The following is a 22666-nucleotide window of genomic DNA, read 5'->3' as shown; positions in this document are numbered from 1 at the left end:
ATTCCCATTTGTGTGTAAAGATACCACTGCTTTCTTCCAAAGTTACTGTTTTGGCTGCGGTATGCAGCAGGCATTATTGGCCCTTTTTCAACCGAGAAGCAATGACGAGTGAACGTAACGCTAGAATTTTGGATCAGTTCGTCGCCACACGGCTAACCTTGAATCAGCGATCTGTTTGGCATCTGAGTCCGTTTGCATTGACACACTATGGGATGAAGTGGCAAATTCCATCGTTCGTTTGTGCCTCCTCCGTACTGCGACTGGTGGACGTTTCGAAAAGACTGTGATCTGATTCCAAAGCCTGCCTGCTGAGGACGAGTTGAATTGTGCATGCTGATACTGTAAGTCCTGCACTGTGTACAGCGGCATCCGTTAGCAGCTTTTCGAAACTTCTGCATGAAATTTTTACAGCTTTCACAATAAACATATGTTTTGTTGTACTCGTCTATAGATCTTATTTTTCGAGATGCTTAAGTTTAAAATCAGGGACTCCTTCGGTGTACACCAAGAGCACCTATACCCAGGGGCAAGGGCGGCTGGCGCCTCTCCCCTAGATCTCAGGAAAAGCAAAAAATATAGTGTATTCACATTTTTTTTCTTTCAAGAAAATGATTTAAAAGTCGGTATTACACAGGTTTTTAACAGCTGCGAAAATGGAGCTTTTCATGGCTACTTGCGAATCGCCATTCATCTTCCAAAATATTAAAATACTGCATATCCCCCCCCCCCCCCCTAACTAATGCACACCCTGTTTGAGACAGCACACACAAGCAATTGCATTAGAGATAGCTGTTGCATAGGACAGAGAGATGTCGCCACAACGAATGGCGCTGTTGCCACTTCACGTGACTGGGATGTCGTTAGGCCTGCTACGCCTTGAAAGTGAGTACTGGGTAGGCAAGCTTCTTATTAACAGTAAATTTCGCATCGACCAGACCGTGGATCTGCGAGGCAAGGGGCACCTCCCTCTGTGGTTGTGCAGGCGCTGGACTTTCTACCTGCCAACGTGTATAGGGCGTAAGGAACCCAGCACACTAGTAATCAGAGGCCATATAAATAAACACTGTTTCAAAAAGACTTATCCGATTTTGCAAGACTGTATCTTCTACATGAATAAAAGAAACTCGGAGTAAATTTTAAGTTATGATTAAGTTAGGCTTACAGAGTTTTTATTTTCAGAAGAACCACCCAGTTTTACAAAAGTGTATCTTTTGCATGCATGCACACACGATCTCGAGGAACTTTTAACAATTACGCTGTTGTATCCGGAATTGGATTAACAACAAATAATGATTGGCGTGAGCTCCAAATTCTGTTTATTGCCATCAGCTCCAAAATACTAACACAACTTGGTGCTTGATCAAGAGCAGCGACTGGGCTCCAGAGTCCAAGTCTGGTATGGCAAACAGTCGTAGCACAGTGTAGCGTCATTCCTGGGTGCGACGTCGACGTAGCAGAGGTAGCCAAACACGAGCCAGCCTGCCAGGCGTGGCGGTGTATGCCGCTATATAGGGCGAGTGGCGGAGGAGTATGACCGCCGTAACCGAGTCCGCTGGTCGTGTCTGATATGATTGGCGGCGCGGCCTCACGTGACTGTCTCTCGGGAGGACCCGGCCGAGGTTGCCATGACAGTGCGGAAGCACTCTGTGTGTGAGGCCCGCGCCAGCGCTGTACAGCTGTGCAGAGCTGCGCATAAGCGGGGCGTGCCGGCCGTTGGCTGTATGACGTAAAGACCGCGGCCACGCAGCTGCAGGCGCCACGGTGTGGGCATTGACTACACCACATACGCTTTAGGTCAAAGTTTTTATTGCCCTTTCACATCAGCGCACACTCCGTTGCAGAGTGAAAATTCACCCTGGAAACATTCTCCACGCTCTGGCTAAGCCATAGCTCCGAAATATCTTTTCTTCCAAGAGTGCTAGTCCGGCTAGTTTCGCAGGAGAACGGCGGAATTCGGAAAGTGACAAATGAGGTTCTGGTGGAAGTAAATCTGTGAGGAGGATCCTGTGACGTGCTTGGGTAACCCGTCGATAGAGTACTTGGCTGCGAAAAGCAAAGGTCGCGAGTTCCACTATCAGTTCCGCACACAATTTTAATCTGGCAGGAAGTTTAATATCAGAGCCCAATCCGCTGCAGAGTGAAATATTCGTTCTAGATAGTTATCCTCGTGGCATAACCTTGTGAGCATGTCGGGAGCATACAGTGCGGACGCTACGCTGAGTCGCGATTCACTTAAAGTCGCACCAGAAGGGGCTTAGGCAGAGTCTTTAACGAAACCCCAGGCGACCTTGGAGGGCAACACGGCAACGCAATATCTTTGCCCACGTCCGATCCGTCGAAAATCGTGGCGTACCATTGTAACTTAACTGTACCAGTTGAAACAGAGATCGTAAAACGCCTTTTGTTGCTTTGTTATCGCTATCGAAGCAGACGAACAGCGCAAAGCACGTTTAAGTACCCAATGAACGACAATGAGCACCGTGTGAAGCAGAGAAACCGAAGAACAACGAAATAGACGGATTGAAGGATCAATAATTGAGAGGCTATCTTATGATGGAAGACTGCGAACTCAAGCCAGCCATGAAAATATCACCCTAGGAGAAGCGCAAACGAGGACAAGTTAACAGTACAACCTAACAAAGGAAACATTTCACTACGACCCGACGATAGAAGATAAACACAAACACGTCGTAATTGTAAAAATGGATAGCGTCAGCCAATTTTGCAACGCGAAAAACTTCAGTAGAGAAACACCAGGATTCCGTTGCATGACTGGAAAAATTCGACTACTGCCACCGGAAGCACCTCCACAGGAATTTTTACATTAATGAGAGGGGAACCTCCAGAATCAAAGCACTTTCTTCTAAATACAAAAGCGTACTACGCCTCTTTCCAAACAACTTATTTCTGTCACTTCGGTCAACACTAACAGAGTGAAATCGAGTACTTTTTTTTCCATCCAAGGACAAATACGTCACAATATGGGATCATTACTACCACTACGCAACGAAGACAATAAATTTTACAAGTATATTTCGTCGGAAATGAAGAAACACAAATTGATCAACGATGCACAGATATCAATGTACTGAGACGAGAAGTAATTCTAGATGGACAGAAGACCTTACACTCATACAGTCTACTGATGCACATATTCAGAACAGCACTAGACCGAATGGTTTGTCATGACTATGAAGCTACAATTCGAGCTAACAAAAGGCCACCTGGAGAACACGAAAGTCGATTTAATGCTACTCAGATAGAAGAAGATAGAAGACGTCGACATCGTAATTACGGGCAATGAAACACAATCCGTGACATAATTGTACAACGAAGTTGAGAAGAACTACAACGCATTGCAGAGATACATAGAGAAGGGGCAAGAGGAAATGGACACAGAGGGGGATGGGGGCAATAGGAGATAGGGTGTAGGGAAGGACGTGGACGGAGAGAGGGGATGGTGAAGATGGACAGAGAGAGGGGATGGTAGTGGTGATGAACAGGGAACTGGGAGGGGAGGATGGAGATAGGAGGGAGGTGAGGTGGATAAAAAGAGAGGGGAAGAAGAAGATGGATAGAGAGAGGGGGCAGGAGGAGAAGGACAGAGAGGGGGGGGCAAGAGGACATGGACAAAGAAAGTGGCAAGAGGAGAAGGAGAGAGAGGAGAAGAGGGCAAAGGAGCAGGTGTACAGAGAGAGGGGAAAGGAGAAAATGTACGAAGAGAGGAGGAAGGAGATATACAGAGTGAAGGGGAAAGAGACGATGGACTAATAGAAGACTGGAATAAATAAATACCGGGGCAATGACGGGTTTCTCAGCTGGTAATTGACTAACTGCTAATAGAAACAACGAAAACTCTGTTAAGGAAGTGATTATTCTAGAGTGAGTGTTCATTCTGTAATGATTGCAGCTTAGTAACGACCCTTGTCTGCTGCTGAAGATCGGTAATCTGTGTAAAATTGCCTTTAATTTCAATGAGTAGCTCATTACAACTCTCTATCATTAAACAGGTAGCATTCGATAAAAGTGTTAGCATGGTATCAAGCATCATTTATCAGAAAAGACGAAATGAATGGGAATCAACAATCAGCGTTCAAAGCAAGGGGCGAGGATAAGAACAACGTCAGAACTTAACAACACACAGAGATGGAAATAAATTGCAACATCCTCATCCTAACTTCACGGTCTATGTCATTTATGAGACTCCTCTTGCAACAACTCCTTCCTTCCCTTATTAATTTTCGATCTTACAAACAGATACAGAATAACACGAAAAAAGTAAATTTATCTCCTTTTTTTCTCCTCTGCATGTTTACTTCCAATTATACCCCCCTCCTTCCACTATCTTCTTTTGCCTCAAACAGCCATATCACAGACGAATGCCAAGTTGTGGCACTGAAACACACCTGCAGTATTATTGGCCTACAGAGAGGCAGAAAATTCTCAAACACGGACTGGCGACACATGAAATTTTGAAGAGTTGTGCTCGAGGAGGTGCCATAGACTGTTACATCTTAGGCAACGGTCCGACATAACACAGATGTAATAACTGATAGCGAAAGTCGTAAGAGAAACTAACAATATCTGACAAATCGGAGAGCGTCAGTGCCCCAAGTTCTTAAACATCTACAAACCTACCGTGACGCAAAAACTAAGTGAAACAATTGCTTAAACACTACGTTTTCACGTCTCTACTGTTTACCTTCTGCTGCAGCAGTCTCTCACTCCTTTACTACGCTTCCCCAAATTAAAATCTCAATCAGATAATTAACTAACACGGAAAATATGTTCCATAAGGGTAGCAGATAATAAATTGCACAGTGAGAATGCTTTGAAAATAAAGATGAAGACGCTTTGATAACAAGTAAAATGATTTTATTTAGTCACTAAAAATACTTCACGTAAAGGAAGATCGCTCAAACAACAGTTTAACATTCTTTTTAAGTTTATTTCATTCCTCTTAGCATCCAGCAAATTCTCGAATTACTGTTGTATTTAATTCAGAACTGTATCCATATTCCGTAGTTCCAACGCTTGCACATTTTGACACAAGCTGTTGTCATTTGAAAGCATTGCGCTAGTGACTCGGTACCCATTTTGCTTGAAATCTGAATGCAGTCCTGCAAACGATGCAGTTCACATACCTAAAACACATTGTATCCCCGTTTGCGGTAAACATGTAAGAAAGGTGGAACCTCCATACTGGAATTCCGCAAATACCTAACGTAAATCTCTTTTTAAATGATTATATTGTATGAAGAATTTAGTTGACACATCCAATCGTTTCAGACACTGGAGAACAGAACAGAGCGCATTGTGAAAAAAAGAGCCTCTCTGTATATTTTTATCATTTTGGTTCTCAAGGTATACGTCCTTGTGCCGGCCGGAGTGGCCGAGCGGTTCTAGGCGCTACAGTCTGGAACCGCGCGACCGCTACGGTCTCAGATTCGAATCCTGCCACGGGCATGGATGTTTGTGATGTCCTTAGGTTAGTTAGGTTTAAGTAGTTCTAAGTTCTAGGGGACTGATGACCTCAGAAGTTAAGTCCCATAGTGCTCAGAGCCATTTATACGTCATTGTAATATATCTCCGTAACTGCTCTGAATGTTACAGGAACGGATGTGGAGGAAGACCCGATCTACAGAGTCGATTCTATGCGTAGGTGTCGACGGCAACAGAAATTACGATTTCCATTGGATGGGTAAGAAGAAAATTATGTTTAAAATTTTAGGCTTGTTTTAGATTTTATATAGTTCTCACTTAAATTTCTTTCATAGCTGCTGAAAAATCAGGGGTCCTCTAACCGAGTTTCCAGTGCTTTACTGTGGAGACATATTGTAGATGAACGGTTACTCGCCTCATTGTTATCCTACATTTTAACTTTAGACGTTCCGTTCCTGCTATTTCATGACATATAGCTACATTAGATTATTTTTCGAGATCTGCAGACAGTTTATGATCTACGTTTACATGAAATTGTTGTGGATGCACACAATAACCTTTTCAAGACACAAACGACGTTACGGAATTTCACATGACATCCTCCACATGTGTTTCAGAGGTTGGAGCCAGTTCATTTCCCTGCAGTGAGACGTACGCCGGATCTGAAGCGTTTTCCGAGTCTGAAACCAGGGCCCTGAGGGACCATGTTCTGGCAGACAGCAGCCGCATCCAGCTTTACCTTTCGTTCCACAGCTACGGCCCCGTAAGTGACCAAAAGACCCTTATCTAACAATACTGTACGAGGGCTATTAGTAAATTAACCTCCGATTATTGAAAAAGGAAGAAGTTGACAAATTTTCACATCCAAACTTAAGTAATAGAACCCAGTACGTTGTCCTCTATGGTGAATGTTCATCAGAGGTGAGGGTATCATCTGGAGTGCCCCAGGGAAGTGTGGTAGGTCCAATGTTGTTTTCTATCTACATAAATGATCTTTTCGATAGGGTGGATAGCAATGTGCGGCTGTTTGCTGATGATGTTGTGGTGTGCGGGAAGGTGTCGTCGTTGAGTGACTGTAGGAGGATACTAGATGACTTGGGCAGGATTTGTGATTGGTGTAAATAATGGCAGCTAACTCTAAATATAGATAAATGTAAATTAATGCAGATGAATAGGAAAAAGAATCCTGTAATGTTTGAATACTCCGTTATTAGTGTAGCGCTTGACACAGTCACGTCGATTAAATATTTGGGCGTAACATTGCAGAGCGATATGAAGTGGGACAAGCATGTAATGGCAGCTGTGGGGAAGGCGGATAGTCGTCTTCGGTTCATTGGTAGAATTTTGGGAAGATGTGGTTTATCTGTAAAGGAGACCACTTACAAAACACTAATACGACCTATTCTTGAGTACTGCTCGAGCGTTTGGGATCCCTGTCAGGTCGGATTGAGGGAGGACATAGAAGCAATTCAGAGGCGGGCTGCTAGATTTGTTACTGGTAGGTTTGATCATCACGCGAGTGTTATGGAAATGCTTCAGGAACTCGGGTGGGAGTCTCTGGAGGAAAGGAGGCGTTCTTTTCGTGAATGGCTACTGAGGAAATTTAGAGAACCAGCATTTGAGGCTGACTGCAGTACAATTTTACTGCCGCCAATTTCGCGGAAAGACCACAAAGATAAGATAAGAGAGATTAGGGCTCGTACAGAGGCATATAGGCAGTCATTTTTCCTTCGTTCTGTTTGGGACTGGAACAGGGAGAGAAGATGCTAGTTGTGGTACGAGGCACCCTCCGCCACGCACCGTATGGTGGATTGCGGAGTATGTATGTAGATGTAGATGTAGATGTAGATGTACTTAGATGTTAACATTACTTCTCCACATTCACGTCTAGGTCTACACTTCGCAAGCAACCTTACGGTGGGTGGCGGAGTGTACTTTGTGAATCAGTGTCATTTCCCCCTTTTTCCATTCCATCGCCTAAGGTTCGCGGGTAGGGAGGCTGCTGGTGTACATGGTCAAGATAGTATCAGGAGCTCAGGTGGGCATCCGGGAGGGTTTTCCTACACGTAAAAAATGCTAGGATTCAAAGAAAATGCCAGAATTCAAAGAAAAATGGGTTTTATTCCCAAGAACTGCAGCAAAGGAGTACAGTATTCACGGAAACTGGCTACGGCTGCTGAGTGAACCGCACATGGTTCGGGAAGAGCATTTCACCCTCAATAGGAAGGACTGGTGAGTAAGGAAGCTGGCAGGCAAGAGAGCGACCCGCTGTTGTGGCCGCTACCTCGTCGACACTCTTGCGTACCTCACGTGACGGCATCAAGTTCTCCCATAGACGGGTTTGTGGCAGGAAGTTGGGGTCCCTCACTCAGCAATACCGTGGTGGCGTCCCTACGTCAGCGTAATTGCGGGTGCGAGCCGCCAACAAGTACTGTGGAGTAGTTTACGTAACTGCTCATGCCACTGCCTGAGACTAAGGCAAAATGATGGAAGCAGAATACAACAAAAATTTTTACCATTGCTAGCCGTTACCATGAACACTGGTAAGCCTCCTGTGGGCTCGCGTCTCTCTAATTTTGCCTTAATGATCTTTTCGCGGGATAGACGTAGTAAGGAGCAATATATTGGTTGAGTCTTCGAGGAATGTACATTCTCAGAACATTAACAGTGGACCGTAACGTGATGCAGAGTGACTGTTGCAGCGTCTGCCACCGGAGTTTGCTGAGCATTTTGGGCGCCTTCGCGCTTGCTAAATGAATCTGTAACAAAACGTGCTCCACTTCTTTGAATATTCTCTATTTCCCCTATTGGCCCCATTTGGTACGGATAATGATCAACAATATTAAAGTACTACAGTGAAATTTTCACTCTACAGCGGAGTGTGCGGTGATATGAAACTTCTTGGCAGATTAAAACTTTGTGCCGGACCGAGACTCAAACTCGGGATCTTTGCCTTTCGCGGGCAAGTGCTACTGGCGGAATTATAGCTGTGAGGACGGGGCGTGAGTCGTGCTTGGGTAGCTCAGTTGGTACAGCACTTGCCCGCGAAAGGCAATGGTCCCGAGTTCGAGTCTCGCACACAGTTTTAATCTGCCAGGAAGTTTAATATTGAAGCACAGGCTGAACGAGTGTTTTGTGAGGTATTTCCTTTGTTGATGGACTACAATTTCTGAAGATTCTTCCGCCTTGCAATTAATTTTATGTGGTTGTTCCACTTCAGAGTGGTCCATACGCACATTCCTAGACATTTTATGGAAGTAAGTGCTTGCAGCGAGTCTTCCGAAATTTTGTAATCATACAAAAAGAGGCCTTTTGTCTACATACTCACAGTACGTTACATCTGTTTATGCTGCATCAAGTGTCGAGCCTCTGCCGGCCAGGGTGGCCGAGCGGTTCTAGGCGCTACAGCCTGAAACCGCGCGACCGCTAGGGTCGCAGATTCGAATCCTGCCTCGGGCATGGGTGTTTGTGATGTCCTTAGGTTAGTTAGGTTTAAGTAGTTCTAAGTTCTAGGGGACTGATGACCCAGCATTTAAGTCCCATAGTGCTCAGAGCCATTTGAACCATTTGTCGAGCCTCTGTGCAGTAAAGTCTGCATTTCGCTACAATTTTCCAGTATTTCAAGTTCTCTGTACCTAACCGCATCATCCGCGAAAAGACTAATGGAACTTCCGACATAATCTACTAAGTCATTTAGATGTATTCTGAAAAGTAACGGTCCTATAACATTCACGTGGGGCACGTTCGAAGTTACTTTTACATCTGAAGATTTTTCTCCACTGAGAATGACGTGCAGTGTTGTATTTGTTCGCAATTATTCAGTTCAATCACATAGCTGGTCTGATATTCCGTACATTCTAGTTTTGTTCGTTAGGTGACAGTGCAGAACTGTATCGAACGCCTTCTGGAAGTAAAGGAACCTACGCGCCTGTGTCTGCTGCTTTCTGTGTCTCGTGGATGAATAGGGCCCTCGTTGTCTTCGAGGAGCTTCACGGTCTCCAGAAATGTCGTGACACGCTAGTACAAGTCATGTTCCAAAATCCTACAACAGTCGGACGTCAGAGATGTAGGCGTATAGTTCTGAGTGCCTCTTCGACGAAGTTTCTTGAAAACGCGAATGAACTGCGCTTTTTACTAATCATTAAGAACCCTTCCCTCCTCAACAGACCTCCGATACATTTGCTACTAGAAAAAGGGAAAGTTCTTTCGCATAGTCTGCGTAAAATCGGATTGGTATCGCGTCAGGTCCAGTGGCCTTTCCTCTGACGAGCGATTTCAGTTACTTTTCTCTCCTTCGTCACTTATTTCGGTATCTGTCATTTTGTCGTTTGTGTGACGATTTAAAGAGGGAACACAGTGTGATCTTCTCGCTGAAACAATTTTGAAAAAAAAACGCTTTTTCTGTGTTATTCTTTGTTTCAGTGTCGTTGAGTGAATGGTCATATCCCTTCGATCGGTTTACTGATTTAACAAAAGACAGAACTTCTTACGATTTTCCGTCAAGTTAGTAGCTACAGTTTTCCTTTTGTATTCGTTGGACGCTTCGCGTGTAGCCCTGCTTACACTAATTTTAACTTCGTTTGACTTTTTGTTTATTCAAACATTTGTGGTACCGTGACACCAGCTTATGCTTTGATTAAATAATGGTTCCTCCTGGTGCTTCAGCCAATTGTTGTCAGCGTCCTTGAGATCACTGTAGGTCGTGCTGTAAAGTCAGCCCGTCTTTCATATTGAAGAAAAGATAAAGGTCGCTTGGTGCCAAGTCCGAGCTACTCGTATAAGAACAGTGTTGAAAAATATTCCAGCCAAAAAGCCCAAGTTTTTCCTTTGTTTGATTCGCAACATAGAGTTGCGGACTGCCGCGAAGGAGAACGATTCCTTCGGTAATCGTCCTGCACCGATTGTTTTGAATTGACCTACCGAGCTTCGTAAGAATCTCACAATGAACCTGTGATATCAAAATATTCTCACGCGTTACTCTCATGAAAGCTGTTGTCAAAAGTCCTTTGCGATCACAAAGAAAACTGTAACCATCATTTTGCAATCTGTTTGAATTTTTAGGGCTAATTGGACAATGATTGTGCACCCACTTTTTGGACTATTACTTAGTTTCAGAATTGAAATACTGCACCCTCCGCTTTCTCCCACACGAGTGTGTTGCGAAATTCCTCTTTTCCTTCGTGGTAGCGCTGAAGGAGCGTCAAGCCCGAACACGTCCTTTCAACTTTATGGAACATCAATTAGACATTTTTGTACTCACTGCACACAAAACTTATGGTTACCTAATCTCCCTGAGACAATTTTAAACAGGGTTTTCCGTGAAGTCTAAGGTTCACCATCAGAAAGATCGGAAATAATAAACGCACGCATCATTTCGTGGACATCTTGTACAAGTTCATGATTCAATTCTGAATGTCGTCCTCACTTTCAGCATGTACTCTGGGCGACCAGCCTCGAATTTTCTGGACCGTTCCTTCACAACACCGTCATACGCAGGACCATCCCCATACACACGCCACAATAGACGTTAAATCTTGGCGTCGTTGACTCCTTCTCCGAGCAGGAAGCGAATAACAGAACGCACGTTGCAAATGGCGAGAGACCCAATAACACCGCCCATTACAATCGCTTGAGGCTTACACACTGACGAACGCAGAGAGTTGACAGACGTTAGTTGACCTTCAAAGTCTCCCTTTCCAACCACGCAGGCGAGCATTTTATTCTTAACAGCCAATCGGAGGTTAATTAATGAATAACCCTCGTACACTTTAAGACAAAAGAAACGACGCACCGCGAAGGAGTTATCCGATTAAAACGTAAATCGGTAGATATAACGTACATGTAGTGACAAACAAATGATTAAATTTTCAGATAAAGTAAATGATTTATTCAAGATAAAGAGCTTCACAAATTCAGCAAAAGAATAACGCGTTGGTTAAGTTCTGGCCCCTACGCAAGCAGTTACTCGGCTTGGCACCGGGTTGTTGGATGTCTTTCTGAGAGACGTCGGGCAAAATTCAACCCAATTGGCGCGTTAGATCGTTAAAATCCCGAGATGGTTGGAGGACACTGCTCATAATGCTCCGAACGTTCTCAAATGGGGAGAGATCAGGCGAGATGCAGGCACGCAGTAGAAATTCTACTGATTACTCAAACCATTGTTTCCCAATCGTGGTAGATGGCTCTATAATCAACAAATATCAAATGTGTTCCTTTTTACAATTAAGATCCGATGCATTTCATTCCATATTTTATTTACGATGTAAATGTAAACCTTTGTACTCTAACGGTTTGTATTGCTGTTCAAACGTTACTTGAGTGTCGCAAATGTTATTGTACAGTACAAATATTGTGGCTTGACATTGACATTTCTGGCAAATAAGCTACTTGTATGGTAATTTAGTTTCATGATTCTACTGGGTTGATTGTGGCGACTTCCCTTAACCATCGGTATGCTCGATTTCTGTGGTTGTCCTCGAACGCCGCCATCGGGGTGACCACTACGCGGTTACCGGCTGAATACAAACCACAACCATTGTAATTACGTAAAATGTCCTTGAAGTGATAATGACGGGCGCACCTGCCATAGATACTCACTACAATCAAGCATCCCGATGGCGAGAGGCAAGGAGACTCACAGACATCAGGCATCACGATGGTAACAGAAAACTATTACATCCACGTTGTTGTTCCTAGATCACATAAAACGTAGTTTTTAACCAGACATTGATACAGCTAACTGCACAACCAAATTTGCAGCATTAAAATAAATTTCGAATATAAATATATCAACCGTTAAAGCACAAATGTTCACATTTACATCATAAATGAAGTGTAGAACCAAATGCATCGGTTCTTAATTGCAAAAACTGGCACACTTTGTATATGCCCACTATAGTGCCATCTACCACGAATGGAAAACAATGGTATTGAGTGCACTGTACGTATTTTTTGGCGTAGAATCCAAATATGCAGTAAAAATGGGGGACTCACAAATGAAGATGTAAAATTGACCCAACCCACGCAGGAGGGGTGATTAGGAGGTGGCCAGGTGGAGCCCACACAGATGTTCCCTCTACTAACATTAACTTTTGATCTAGAACATTTTTTTTTTTTTTTTAGTACGATGCGTCCTTTTCGAGATATTTAGTTGACTGAAGTTAAAACAAACATCCTGTGGGTGTAGGCATAGATGTAGCTGTAGAGATGCTCTTGTTATTTTCAATATTATCACATTCTGCGTGCACTTCCATAAAGGATGAATAATTTTTTGTTCTCTTTGCAGTATATACTCTACCCGTGGAGCTACACCGCTGAGATGCCTGATAACTGGGAAACACTGGTGAGCAATTTTTCCTACGTTCATCATTCGTTTTAAATCATATGTCAGATGCAAATAAAAACAAATAAATTGGCAGCGAGAACATTCATCTTTGTATTTATTACCAAACAACACTCCTTTTTTTTATGCTCGCAGCAAGCCTTGGGTGACGCAGCCAATGCTGCCCAGGAAGCAGCGGGTGGTCCCACCTACACGGTTGGAGAGTCCACGGTCGTCCTGTGTGAGTACTCTTCTTACTTTTAGTATCCTTCAAGAAATGGAGCGCGTATGCGATCAGTGATTGCTCAAACAAGAGTACTCTTTGAAGAATTGTCGAGTAATTCACCTTTTGCTAGATATTTTACCGAGCAACATCATTTGCATCAGGCTGTTCGTTTAACAGAACACTTTATTAAGGACAGCTAGCTAGTTCCATGTGTGCTCAAATGGATGTGGACTCATCCGTCTCATAAGTGCATAATAAATATCACAAGCCATACATAGCGTATACTTGCGAGGATGACATGTACGCATCCATTTGCGCACTTGATTTTGAGCAAGTTATCTAAACTAACTAGAAGTGAAATCTTCTGGGTTGGGTTTAGTTTTAATAAACACCAACGTTAGTCCCCACTCTGTTCCGCCGGCTCTAGATTTCAGACTTAAAGCTGTCCGCTCCTGATTTTTCGCTGATATCCAGTTGGAATTTTCATCGCGACCCACGGGATCAGATCACTTTTGCACTGAAATTTCGCTGAGTTCTCGCATACCACGCCTACAGACGTGACATTAGTTTGGGGAAGAGAACATTTAGAAGCCTCGACGGGATTTATTCAGCGAAGTAGTGTCCACAGAGTCAAACGGCTTGGTAAATAAGTAAAGGTATCGACTTGTCTGACGTCACCCATGAAGGAAGGAGATGGAAAACGTATCCCAAAGAAAGAGCCGATGAATATCTTTGGAAGGAGAGAGACTGTACGGTGGGACAGTGAATGCTTCAGAACAGGAAATGTCTTGACGCAACTCTCAATCAGAGCCTCCTTACTCAGAATCTAAAAGAACAGATGAAGAGATTGATTTCTTTAAAAAGAAAATAAATGACTGTAGGATCGAGTTCCGCTGCAGAAAGCTGCGCGGGGTAGCCGCGTGGTCTTGTGTGTCATGTCACGGTTCGCGCGGGTCTTTCCCGTCGGAAGTTCGAGTCTCCCTCGGGCATGGGTGTGTGTGTCTCCTTAGCAGATACCTGAAATATAACCTCCCGTATATTTCCACGGAGAGTCCTTATGAATTATTCTACGTATTTTTCATAAGTTCCCTAACCCAGCTAAAACGCTGCTGCTGAAAATTTTACAGGGTTAGTCAGGAGGGAAGGTGCACACTTTGACAGGAGACAGCATTGGTGATTCCGAACAAAACACTTCACTTGGGCATATGCCCTATTCCGAATGATTTCCGAGATAGGACACATTTAATGTACATTGTTAATTTTTGTATTATTCAGTACATTTTCATTGTTTACAACGTGCCACAGTAGTGTAGAGGGATTGGAGACGAACAATTCGATACGGGACATTTTTGGTCTGTCAAGTCAAGAAATTACCACAAACTGTCCTACAAAAACTAACGAAGTTACAGGGCATGCGCCTCGCACAAGATTTTCAATATTCTCTCGCTCTCTTCGCACAAAGTATTAGCCCTAGACAAAAAAATGAATAGGGCCTTATTTGTAGGAAATTTAATGCACTTAATTTTGCACAGGGACACGTTTTCGCTAGAGATCGTGATTTTCGAGGTATTCAAGAAAAACCTTACATTAAAGGTATTCTATCTCGGAAACCATTCGGGATAGGACATATGTCCATAAGACGTTTTTGTGTGAGAATCACCAACTCTATCGCCACTCAAAGCATGTTCTGTTTCTCCTGACTCGCCTACTATAGTTTTGCCTCCGAGTTGCACCATCCAAATTGTAACACATCTTCTGAGGCCAGGATAGGACTTACAGTTTGTCTCTGCGTTGCGTCCAGCTCCTTTAACTTCATGTATCAACAGTACCTTAGAATAGCGAAAATCAGTTATTCGTTTCAGTCCAGATTTAATAATAAAGTATCTAAATTTCAATACGCGTTTAGGAAAAGTGACAGAACAAAATAGCATGGCTCTATTGAAATCAGAGAGGCCTTTATTAGGAAAAAGTACGTAGGATCCCTTTTTATTGGTACTGTCGGAGCCTACGACTTCTTAAAGAAGTAATAATGACCAGGTCTTCTTCATTTTCTTTTAAAGCATTAATACATTTCTACCATTTCTACATCGTCCTGATAAACAGGATGCTTCAGCTAAGTTGTTCTCAAATATTTACGGAACGTTTAAAGCAACGTAATTCTCTTTCACTCGAATGAAATATGAAAAAGTGCCCACTAGATGACGTAAAGTCTCTTTTCATAGCTGTAGTAATTTCAGAGATATTGATATTAGCTTCGCTTTTCCAGGTAGAGCTAATTTTCGCTGTTAACATCGTAGTTCTAAGAGAGATGCGTTCAACGACGTTTCACTCTTCATATTCCGATTAGTGGCTTTGGCGAAAGTAAAATATTTAGAACTTCAGGTTTAACTCTGCTTTGAACGTGAGACCGATTACTGTCTAATGAGGAATCTCGTGTTGTTGCACGGAGCTGTCACGCCAGGCTGATGGACGCTCCAGCTAGACCCAAGTGAAACAGAGAGAGAGAGACACGTGAACTGGAAGGCAATAACGATTAAGTTTGCGGTCTGCATGCCTTCTCGCAAGGGACACCAGCATGGAAAGAGAATGTTAGCGCTGATATGGGAACACGAGAAATGTATTCACAATCGCGAATACGATCAGACTCAAACTACACACTGTGTTGCTGAAATGAAAATTTGTACCTAACAGGGACTCGGACCCGGCTTTTTGTTTTATGTCTTCGTGGCGGACGTCCGATGACACTCGTTCAGGTTGTTTGTTGATCCGTTCACTCAGTTTTTTTTATTACAGAGGGAAGCTAAACCCTCTGACCGAACACGCTGAGCTACCGTGCCGACGCCTCGGCCATCCTAGCACGACTCCTGGACCGCCGAAAACTTCCATGTGTCACCGCCATCCAGTGTCCGGTTCTCGCCCAATTGCTGTGATTGCCGCATAGGAAGAGACTTGTGATAATTGTCGAGGTCTTGTCTTGGTATGAAATACTGTATTACAGTGCCTGCGTTTTTACGATGTTCAGAAATGTTCAAATGTGTGTGAAAACTTATGGGACTTAACTGCTAAGGTCATCAGTCCCAAAGCTTGCACACTACTTAACCTAAATTATCCTAAGCACAAACACACAGACCCATGCCCAATGGAGGACTCAAACCTCTGCCGGGACCAGCCCCACAGTCCATGACTGCAGCGCCCCAGACCGCTCGGTTAATCACGCGCGGCTTACGATGTTCTCTGCAATATCAAAATGCGAATACTTGAAATATTCGCCAAAAAGAGTAAAGTTGGTCCCAGATTACCTACAGCGATTCTGAATACATCATTGAATTCGTCATAAAAAGAACGATTCCAGTACAATTGTCAGTACTTATGTAGGACCAATATTAGCAATGTAATTAATAATTATACGTAAATTGATCTAGCGAAGGTATTCACAATAACTAACAATTTCGTAAGCAGTTGATTTCCGATGTAAAAAAGAATGATGACGGCTGTAGAATGAGCCTACTGACATCCTACTAAAGGCAAAAGAGGAATCGGTTATAAATAAAATCCCATGTTAGTGTTAAGGAATAACAGAACAGATAATCTCCACAGTTACAGAACAAGGATAGCCTGAGCGTCAACTATTGATACTATTGCGCTTTAGTGTTTATGTGAATTAACATGATAGTTTATTACCATAACACTGTAGGAGAACTAGCTGACTAGAATAGCACGGCAGGGTGATAGAGAAGAAAGTTGTGGATTTCGCTAGGTTCTTGTAGTTCCGATTGTATCGTAAAAGAGTTATCTAAAAGACTTAATTGAAACTATTTATAAATTTAATCTGTTCATTAATGGAATGTATACAAATTACCATATTGTATATTGTATGTTTAATATGAAATATGTTTAAATCTTGTAAATAGCAACAATGACGTTCTACAGTAGCAGACACGTGACACGGTTGAGGGAGAGCACGTTTAGGGGCCTTTCTTTTGCTGTCATTAGAGTGGGTAAAATTCTGTGCAGCCTACGAACCGCTTACGATAAGATGGAATGTATAATGTTGGACTCAGTTATTTCAATGCAATAGTTTACGATTATGAAAATGCGTCCCACATTGCTTTAAAATCAACAGTTATATTAAACTTTGAGTTCAGAATCAACAGTGTTTATCGATCTCCAGCGAAGTGCTTAAATGAGCAAATTTGGTAACATTAGCTGGCAACAATTAAGTGTTTTCTGTGTACGTTTTGCTCACTGCCATGCTGTTTCAAATCATATTTAATTATTGTGCGTATTTTCAGGATCATTAGACCATCATTTCAGTCACTTCTTTCTTTGACCTGAATAAATGCAACACTGAATATAATTTGAACAACTTTGTCCTAACAGATTACTAACATTTCATTTGAAACTTCCTGGCAGATTAAAACTGTGTGCCGGACCGAGACTCGAACTCGGGACCTTTCGCAGGAGGCTTCTGTAAAGTTTGGAAGGTAGGAGACGAGGTACTGGCAGAAGTAAAGCTGCGAGTACCGGGCGTGAGTCGTGCTTCTGTAGCTCAGTTGGTAGAGCACTTGCCCGCGAAAGGCAAAGGTCCCGAGTTCGAGTCTCGGTCGGGCACACAGTTTTAATCTGCCAGGAAGTTTCGTATCAGCGCACACTCCGCTGCAGAGTGAAAATGTCATTCTGGAAACATCCCCCAGGCTGTGGCTAAGCCATGTCTCCGCAATATCCTTTCTTTCAGGAGTGCTAGTTCTCCAGGTTCGCAGGAGAGCTTCTGTAAAGTTTGGAAGGTAGGAGACGAGGTACTGGCAGAAGTAAAGCTGTGAGTACCGGGCGTGAGTCGTGCTTCGGTAGCTCAGTTGGTAGAGCACTTGCCCGCGAAAGGCAAAGGTCCCGAGTTCGAGTCTCGGTCGGGCACACAGTTTTAATCTGCCAGGAAGTTTCATATCAGCGCACACTCCGCTGCAGAGTGAAAATCTCATTCTGGGAACATTTCATTTATTTAATGTATGGTTTTTATGCTTATTAACTGTTCCTTAGGTTGGCATACTACTTTTTAAAGAATTTCTTAAGATCACAATGCAGCAGCGCACAACCAGACCCAAATGTTGGCAGAAGGGAAACTACATTTACTAAATGATTGAGTGCTTGCCCACCGGTTGTTAGGTAGCAGTAAACTAATCCACTTGGTAATTAATTACATTTCATTATGTTGCTATACATTAACTGATCCAGCGTAATTGGTTAGGTTTTTTCAGAAGATAGAGCATCGACTGTGCATGCACAGTTGCAGCGTTTCAGTAGTTAAAGACGGTAATTATTCTTGTTTCTACCAGAGGCTTGAAAGAAACGTCCACGTCAAAAAATGGAATGTATTTTTGAGAAAGGTAGCAGGTATAAAGAGTTAAATATAAGAGGCGATCAAAAAGCTTTTGTTCGAAGGCCGCACAGTCCGGAGCCGGTACGCCTATGAGCAAAATCCCCGCGAGCATTGAGACAAAAAGGTTGAAGATACGCGTGTGGTACAACATGGTGTCACGCTGCGTGAAGAAGTCCGTAACTGCCTGCTACGCGTCCTCGTCCGACAGGAATCGCCGACCCTTCATTGCCTTTTTTAGCATCCCGAAGGCGTCATAATCCCATGGGGCGGGATCAAGACTATAGGGAGACTTCTCGTGTGCCTCCTACTTGAATTGGTCTAACTTCTGCCTTACAATTGCGATATGGGGACGAGCGTTATCATGAACTTGCGAACCATTCCACAACGTTAGTTTTAGACAAATAAGCTGCTCCATACATATTCTTCATTCTCCGATGGATGCCTACAGGTATTTGTCCTTCGGTAGCCGAGAAAACAATAACACCACTTTGGTCCTGTTTGGATGCACTTGATAATGACGTCGCCATAGTTCACGTTTCCATATTTGACGCACGCACATCGGAGGGACACAAATGCCCGTGTCGAAGTCACACTATATTGCATATACGCCGCAGTAACGCCCTCAAACGGAAACTTCTTGGCTGCTTCTTGCAATAACATTTTTGCCCTGAGTTTAATCTCAAGATACACACTTTCATTGCAAAATTACATCAGCAACAGCAACGAAAATTATATCACAAAAGAACGTAGTTTACCCCACAGAAGTCCTGTCAGCGACCGGGAAAGGGCGGACACAACTGCACTGGTTGACGTGCTGGTGAAATAAAACGTGTTACGGATGGAAACTGTTTCCGCTCGAAATGTGAAGCACTCAGGCTGACCTATTCCAGAAGCACACGTAATTTCTCTGGAGCTAACATGTGAATTATAAGCACAGCTGCCACAACATCTATTTTGTTCGCTCCACTCGTTGCAGGCTTGCTCTTCATCCTTTGAGCAGTATTTCAGTACTCTCCCAACTACAATTTTTTTCGCATTCACTGACTTGTCATTCTTATTGGACACCATTCTTCGGTATACCTTTAGGCGTACAACTCTGTTATTAAATGTAAAGGAAAAAAATAACAACGCACTTCTTGTGGCGTCCGCCCTTGATAATAAAAAAGTCAACAGATGTTATTAATGACTCGAATAACACTCTGCGTAAGCTTGTGTTAATCATTTGCAGGTTGAAATAACTCGTTTCAGTGCCGCAATACGGCATAGAATTTATTAAATATGCGGATGTTATAAGACAGTAAATTTTCCTTTTTTTAACTCACATTATTTCTCGACATAGTTTCCTTTGAGGGATATGCATTTCGTCCACCAATCCCCTGACTTTTTCATCCTATCGGAAAAATAGTTTCTGTCAAACTCTGCAACTGTCATATTCTCATTTGATGAAACTTTCTTCCCATCAATCCAAAGTTTCAAGTTAGGGAATAGAATAAAGTCACTTGTAGCTCAGTCTCTTGAATAGAGTGTATGAGGGACCAAATCAAAGACCAGTTCATGCTCTTCCGCTACTGTTATCGCTGATGTGTGTAATGGCGCATTATCCTGGTGAAAAAGCATTTTTTTGCGCACCAGTTCGAGCCAATGTAAGTTACAGACGATCTAACAATGAAGCATAATAAGATCCAGTCATGGTTCTACCTTTTTTCAAGTATACAACGAATATTATTCTTAGGGAATCTCAAACCTGTGGCCATCACCTTTCCAGCTGACAAAAATGGTCTTTGACTTCCACGTCGCACGTAGTTGCTTCACAGCCAATTCTACGTGCACGATATTATGCACAGGCTCAGTTGAGATGCCTACGGTCTCAGCAATCTCACTTTTTTTTTCGGCGGCCTTGCATTACAATATAATTGATTTTGTCACTGGATTCTTTTATAGTGACCTCGATTGGACGGCAGGTACGCACATCGTCTTAAGTGCTTAAATTAATCCAAAATAAATGGTCTTTAATGATGGTGCAGAGCCCTCCTAAACTTCGTCCAGTTCTGATTTGTTTTGTGCAGCTGTCGAATCCTTCAAATGGAATTGTTTAATAACAGTACGAAATTCGGTTCTTTTCATTTTCAATCGTAGCCGACACACTTACAAATACAGACGGCTGACAACAATAAACTGTACGCTGTATAATTTTGAAATTCGTTATACGAAACTATAACCAATTATGAAGGCGCATCTAAAATGTTCCATTTTTTCACGGAAATTTACCAGACTTATCAAGCCGCCCTCGTTTTTTTTTCATTTTCTTAATTTTTTCCCTGGTGCATTGTTTGGCATCATTCCTTTCGGGACGGCAGTTGACCTGGATTTTTTATTTCAGAGGAGTATTCTCACTCTATAAATTTATGTCCAAAGTCTTACGTGGATCTGTATCTCAGCTCCAGCTCATAATCTAAATGACGAAAGCTTTTATTGTCGCAGCTGACTGGATTCCTTAACGAGTATTTTTTCACAGTAACGCTACTGAGTTTCTGTTATCTTCCCTTATCTCAGTTCAGTTTAATCTTTGCAACAATGTGGTTCTCTGTTTCTCTGTGTGAGTCGTATAGCAGTTAATTTGATATAAAAATGTCGACTGTTTCAAGTGACCTCAAATGCCAACGGGGTAGTGTTAATATAAAAAAAAAATTCAGAAGAATGGTTCTTCATAAAACGACAGAGAAGTGAATATGAAGCAGAACGTGTAATTTGTGATACGTTTCCATTCCAAATAGGAGAACAGCAGATTATTAAGGATTATTTACCTAGCGTAAATCATAAATCCAACGTGTACTCTGCTAGCACTTATAAAATGCCGGCCGGTGTGGCCGAGTGGTTCTAGGCGCTTCAGTCTGGAACCGCGCGACTGCTACGGTCGCAGGTTCGAATCCTGCCTCGGGCATGGGTGTGTGTGATGTCCTTAGGTTAGTTAGGTTTAAGTAGTTCTAAGTTCTAGGGGACTTATGACCTAAGATGTTGAGTCCCATAGTGCTCAGAGCCATTTGAACCAATCACAGCACCTAGAAAATATTTCCATTAATTAATTCACTTTTTTTCTAGCTTGAAGAGGTGTACCGGTTTCTACTACGCAAATTACGTCCATTTTTAGTCAGTTTAAGAGAATTGTCCCGGTTTGTCAGACAGTAATTACGACAGCTGTATGCCTGGTGTACATCTCCCAGTAATCCTAATTTGGATTTTCCATGGTCTCCTGAAATCATTCCATTTTACAGCTAGTCAGAGGCTACAACTGAAGCCCTCCCCATTCCTTACTTAATCTCACATTTTAAAATGCTCTAAATTAATAGGTTCATCATTTGTTATGATTTTATTGCTACTACTTTCATTTCGGTAATTTTAAGCTCGATATTTTGCCATATCTGTTTTTATTTATTAAAAAATGTTCAGGATATTTAATGATGTGTTATATGGGAAAGTTTCAGACGAAGTCCCGTTGAAAAAATATAAACAAATAGAATACGGACTTCAATAAACAACTCATACAATTTGACTCTGATGACCGCGCAGTTGAGCGCCCCACAAACCAAACCAAACTCATACAATTTGAAATGATTGCTTCGTCGTTGGAGCAAATCACTACAGATAGATGGCTAGTCATCCATTTTTTAACTTTATTTACTTTTTACTCTCTATTGGCATACAATTGTTTCCATGATTCGATGGCTAGAAAATGTTTGATCTAATTATGAGGCCGACGTGCTGTTTCAACAGATGCATCAGCCGGCAGTAGCGATGACTGGACGAAAGCTGTCGGCGGAGTGGAGCTCGCCTACACCATCGAACTTCCCGGTGGTGGCAGCCAAGGTTTCGACCCTCCAGCGTCTGAAATCATCGGCATCGTGACGCCATTCTTCGAAGCAATACGAGTCTTCGGCCAGTACGTCAGTGACAACTTTGGATGAAGATTCCCTCATGTAGATGGAGATGTACACTGATTACGTTTCTTTGAGAGATATTTGTCCTGAATAAAGGAAGACTGCATGGAAATTTAGTGTTCTTAATCTCGAAAATGGATTTTCCACTCTGCAGTGGAGTGCGTACTGTTTTGAAACTCCCTGACATATTAAAACTGTGTGCTGCACAGGGACTCGAAAACGCTGCAGTACACAGTTTTAATCTGACAGGAATTATCAATATTTGTAAGCTTCATAATACACATTTGCTTTAAGGAGTCACAGACAACAGGTTACCAACAAAGAAGTAGCACATTTTGTTTTTCCTTCAGCCCGCTTTCTTTCGTGAG

General features: G+C 42.7%; 1 protein-coding gene across 1 annotated transcript in view; it reads left to right on the top strand.

The window, feature by feature from the left end:
• The window catches only part of LOC124613000 (carboxypeptidase B-like), a 71709-nt gene extending 49299 nt beyond the window's left edge, over window positions 1-22410 (top strand). The window contains exons 5-9 of the mRNA XM_047141552.1: window positions 5614-5701; window positions 6060-6205; window positions 12728-12784; window positions 12920-13004; window positions 22135-22410. Of these exons, the coding sequence (XP_046997508.1) occupies window positions 5614-5701; window positions 6060-6205; window positions 12728-12784; window positions 12920-13004; window positions 22135-22325 (567 nt within the window). The 3' untranslated portion in view covers window positions 22326-22410. The remainder of the gene's footprint in view (window positions 1-5613; window positions 5702-6059; window positions 6206-12727; window positions 12785-12919; window positions 13005-22134) is intronic.
• The last annotated feature ends 256 nt before the right edge of the window (window positions 22411-22666 follow it).

Source organism: Schistocerca americana, chromosome 4 (genome assembly GCF_021461395.2).
Source record: "Schistocerca americana isolate TAMUIC-IGC-003095 chromosome 4, iqSchAmer2.1, whole genome shotgun sequence".
In the NCBI taxonomy this organism is placed as follows: domain Eukaryota; kingdom Metazoa; phylum Arthropoda; class Insecta; order Orthoptera; family Acrididae; genus Schistocerca; species Schistocerca americana.
The sequence above is the reverse complement of the archived record's forward strand: the minus strand, read 5'-3'. Positions and strand labels throughout refer to the sequence as shown.